Below are 4,696 nucleotides of genomic sequence, written 5' to 3' on the forward strand. Positions count from 1 at the left end.
GGGGGGGGGGAGGGCCTTGTAACGGCTCTGAGAAACTCTTCCGATCAGTGCAGGATGTGTTCCTAACTGTTCTGGAGAAAAAGAGGCTGGGGGGGCTTCAGGACGAGGCTGCGTACGGCCTCTGCCCAGCCTGGAAGTCACACCACCCAGGCTCAGCCGGCTCCCCTGTGGCTGGGGAGGTCAGACACACAGGCTGACAGGTGGCTGTGCAGGAAGGTTAGCCAAGGGGCTCTAGGGACCAAGCTTGAGGAAGGCACAGGGGGATCAAGGTCTCCTCCAGGGGTGGGGGTGGGGGCTGGGCTAATAAGGGGTTAGGGTGAATCAAAGTAGTTCCGGTTTTCAAACACTGGGGCTTCTATGAAGGGGCTGCAAACGGTCCCTAGAAAAGAAACCCCATGGTCTGTCTCTGTTGAGTATGAGACAGGCCACAGATTTGGGGCAGGGCTTGCGCTAAGATTCTCTGTGGCGGTTCACGTGCGGTATGTGTGCGGCCAGGGCCAGAACCCTGTGATCCCGCCAATCCATGTTCTCCCCGCTTTGTGACTAAGCACCACATTCGCACTACACCCGGTGTCGTCAGGTCAATGCCAGCTCGTGGCAGCCCTCCGGGGCACGGAACTGCCCGCTAAGATTTCCACGGCTGTCCTCTTTACAAGAGCCACATCTTTCTCCCCAAACGGTCAAGCCCACGGCCATCCGGTGGATGTCGACAGACAGTGACCCAACACAGAGCTTCTGAGATTAGAAATCTTTACAGGAGCAGACAGCCTCATCTCTCTCCCAAAGGGGAGCTGGTGGGTTTGAACGGCCAAAGTCCAGAATAAATCATGAAAGAGTCCATGAAGGACTGGAGATGCTCCATGGATCGGAGCAGCCAGCCCTGTACTGCACGGTGACTCTGACCGCAAGGGGCAGGAGTGGCCTGAGTTCATAACACAGGCGGCGAGGCAGGAGTGGCCCGGAGGTGAGTGACCGGCCTGCGACAGGACAGCACTGACAGACCAAAGCAAAGGGCCCCTGAGCAACCTCCAGGCTGACAGCAGGTCTGCAGGCTGTGCCCCTGTGCCCCAGCACTGCGGCTCTTCCTTCTTGCTAAGACGGGTTCATCCGCTTGGAGGGGGACAGTGAGGGATGGGCTGACTGACACCGTAGTTCTTAATGAGCCCTGGTGGTGTGGTTTTGCGTTGGGCTGCAGTCCGCAAGGTCAGTAGTTTGAAACCACCAGCCACTCCTCGGGAGAAAGAAAGGGCTTTCTATTCCTGTAAACCAGCGGTTCTCAACCTTCCTCATGCCACGACCCTTTCATACAGTCCCTCATGCTGTGGTGACCCCCTAACCATAAAATTATTTTCATTACTACTTCATCACTGTCATTTTGCTACTGTTATGAATCGAGTGACCCCTGTGAAAAGGTCGTTCAACCCCCACAGGGGTCGAGAGCCACAGGTTGAGAACCGCTGCTGTAAACAGTTACAGTCTCAGAAACTCACAGGAGTAGTTCTACCCTGTCCTCCAGGGACGCTGTGAGCGGGAACCGAATCCACGCCACGGCAGAACTATAATGGACTCGCGCCAAGGCCTCAAACACGTTGAAGCTGCCAGGGGCCTGCAAGGAAGCTGCCTGCCCTGGAAGCTTGTGCCCACTGCAGCACGGACGTGCCAGGACCTGAGCCCCTACGCACACGCTTGTGCCACCCCCTCCAGGCAGTCTCTGTGAGCGGGCAGCCCCTGGCCAGGCTTGGAAACTGGCAGCGGTGTGCACAGCCCAGCACAGACCCCATCGAAGGAAGAAACGCTGTGCCAGGAGTTGGAAGGGCCCGGGCCCGGCGCCAGGGAGCGGTGACTTACTGGCTCGCTCCTGGTCCCCCTTCACGTTGGCCGCTGTCACGCCAGCCTGCACCTCCTCTTTTGCCAAAAGCTCCACCAGGCCCAGCTCCTGGAAGAGGAGACAGAAGCCTAGGAGTCTTCCTGGGGCATGCCTGAGGGGCCCTGCACAAGTTCCCACCTTGCCCCCTCCTCTCCCTGGGAGGCACTCCGTTGACCCATCTCACCTCTGAAATAAAGGCGCAGGCCTCACAGGCGCACAGTGTGGAGGGGAAAGTCAACAGCATTGAAAAGGAGATTGCTACATTGAATGTGGCCTTGTCTGTCTGCCAGACTTAGGCAGGCAGAGGGGGAGAGGCTGAGCCGGCTAGGCCGAGCGGCTTTAGAGCAATGGTTCTCAACCTGTAGGTTGCGACCCCTTTGGGGGTCGAACGACCCTTTCACAGGGGTCGCCCAATTCATAACAGTAGCAAAATGACAGTGATGAAGTAGCAATGAAAATAATTGTACGGTGGGTGGGGGGGGGTCACCACAACATGAAGAACTGTATTAAAGGGTTGTGGCATTAGGAAGGTTGAGAACCACTGCTTTAGAGAGATCTAGCCATTTAAACCTGGAGGCAGCACCTGCTGACTACAAAGACTACAGAGCCCCTCCCATGCCCCAGCCAGACCGAAGAGCAGCTCCCAGTGCCTGACCTGTGCCTTCTGCTCTCTGTCTGAGCTCAGCTGGTCCAGGTACCAGTCAGCAAAGTCCCTCCTCACGCCTCGCAGGGCCAGCACAGGGTCTTGAAGGGCCGCAAGCAAAGCCTCGGGGCTCTGTCTCTCCAATGCGTCGTCGACGACTTCTAGAGCCCCATGGACTGAAAAAGAACAAGGTCCCGTGACGGACACTACCCTCAGCTGAGTCCCAGGCGCCTGCCTTCCTGTCCTGCCTGCCCCTGAGGTTCTCGAAGCCCCTTCGGTCCAGCATACAGGCTTCACCTTGGTCCTCAGAGGTCTTTCCATTTCAATACCCCAACCCTGCGGAGGGAATCCAGACCCAATCAGGCAAAGAGATGTCCACCCGACCCTATCTTGCCGGCAACCACTCCTGCCCTGGGCGCCTCCTCCCCTCTGCACACTGCTCAAAGGGCTCCAATCCAAGTGACCCCAGGACCAAGAGCCAAAAGGTGCCTCTGTGCCTCTGCCCTCCCCGGGGATCCCCACCTTGACACTCCAGCAGGATGAAGACGAGAGGGGGAGGATGCACTGCTGCTTCCCTGAGACAGGCCTGGTCCTCTTACCGTTGACGTGGTTGATGCTACCCTGGATCTCGGCCTGCGTGAGGTGGTGATCATAGATATCCTGGCTGGCCCCGTCATCCTGCAAACACGGTTTTGAACAGGGACTCTCGACTCAAACCAATGCAAACTCCTGCTACTGCTCCCACCCTCTTTACACCTATTTTTCCCTCGGCGTGAGGGTGGGGGTCTTCCCCAGGGCAAAGGTCAGTGTGGTAGGAAGGATCTGGGCACATCCTGGGGTCGAAGCTCCTGAGCCTGGCACCAGCAGGGTTAAGTCAAGCCAACCTTTGGGGCTCTCCAGTCTAAATCTCACCCAGGTCTACACGCAGAGGCTCTCTCTCCGCCCAGAACCTCTGCTCTCACTGCGCTTTTGAATTTGCACTCTTCGCCCAAGTCCTACCCGTTTCTCTAAAATAACTGACAAGCTACGCTTCCGGTCAGCAACGCTGAAACGCAGAGACAGGAGGGGAGGAGTCCCAGTTTCCCAGGCTGCCCAGCCTGTGGCCCCTCCTTACGTGGTTCCTGGCATTGGCCGCCTTCTCCATCTTCGCCTGGGCCAGCAGCTCCTGGTAGATGGCAGCGAGAGGCTCCCGGAGATGGTCCAGCAGCGCACTGGGGTTCTGTAAGGCAGCCAGGGTGTCCCGGACGACTCCCCGCTCCACGGCTTCATTGATGGCAAGCACCGCGGCGTGGACTGGGCATGGAAGCAAGGTCAGGCTCAGGACAAGCCCCAGGCCAGGCTGGAGCAGCTGCAGGCCCTCTGATATCATCGCCTTGACCTCACCAGGCAGGGCCAGGCACACCCGAGGGGCTTGTCTGAGGCTGAGCGGTGGTCAGAACCTCCCCGAGGACTGTGGGGCTTGAGTCCTCCTTACAGGGCTGGCAGGGCACAGCGCCCTCCCTACCTGCAGCCTCGTCCACCGAGAGCTCGTTGGCCAGGATGCCCCCGATCTTGCTGAAGGCAGGCAGCTGGAGGCCGTATCTGGCCAGTTCGGAGGCCATGTTGCTGAGTTCCTCGGCTGCAATGACACCAGTCATCGCAGGCCCAGTACCCTGAGGACCCGGCCCAGACTGTGGGGGCCAGGGAAGGAGCCGGGCTTACCTGTGAATTTCACTTTCCCGTACAGATCGTGGATCCGAGGGGCCAAGCCCAGCCGGAAGAGGAAGAGACTGGGAAGGAAAGGGAGGTATTGAGAGGCGCGAGTCTGTCCGTGCCCACACTCTGCCCACCGACCTCACAGACCTGCAGCCCCTGCCCTCAGAGTCCCCCTCGTCCCCCAAGTCCACAGGAGAAAATGCTCCTCTGAGTCAGCTCCAGGCCGGGGCTACCAGGTGCCGTCCAAGGGCTGAGGGGGCACCACAGTCCACACCGCTGTCGTGGGTCCCGAACAAAGCCAGAGGGGGAGAAACACACACGGGCACAGGGTACAGAGGAGGGAAGGTCATGTGGGCACAGGGTAGAGAGGGGGGAAGGACACGCTGGCACAGGGCACAGAGGGGGGAAGGACATACAGGCACAGGGTACAGAGGAGGGAAGGTCATGTGGGCACAGGGTACAGGGGGGGGGGAGAACATGCAGGTACAGGG

At 59.1% G+C, this 4,696-nt stretch overlaps 1 protein-coding gene across 1 annotated transcript in view; it reads right to left on the reverse strand.

Moving 5' to 3' along the window:
- Positions 1 to 4,696, reverse strand: part of IQGAP3 (IQ motif containing GTPase activating protein 3) — a 35,770-nt gene that overhangs the window by 21,811 nt on the left and 9,263 nt on the right. The window contains exons 6-11 of the mRNA XM_004714764.3: positions 4,212 to 4,279; positions 4,015 to 4,128; positions 3,625 to 3,803; positions 3,110 to 3,188; positions 2,523 to 2,686; positions 1,849 to 1,936 (exon numbers count right to left, since the gene is read on the reverse strand). Of these exons, the coding sequence (XP_004714821.2) occupies positions 1,849 to 1,936; positions 2,523 to 2,686; positions 3,110 to 3,188; positions 3,625 to 3,803; positions 4,015 to 4,128; positions 4,212 to 4,279 (692 nt within the window). The remainder of the gene's footprint in view (positions 1 to 1,848; positions 1,937 to 2,522; positions 2,687 to 3,109; positions 3,189 to 3,624; positions 3,804 to 4,014; positions 4,129 to 4,211; positions 4,280 to 4,696) is intronic.

The sequence above is a fragment of the Echinops telfairi genome, unplaced genomic scaffold (genome assembly GCF_000313985.2).
Source record: "Echinops telfairi isolate 266 unplaced genomic scaffold, ASM31398v2 ScPeMD7_7425;HRSCAF=8463, whole genome shotgun sequence".
In the NCBI taxonomy this organism is placed as follows: Eukaryota; Metazoa; Chordata; class Mammalia; order Afrosoricida; family Tenrecidae; genus Echinops; species Echinops telfairi.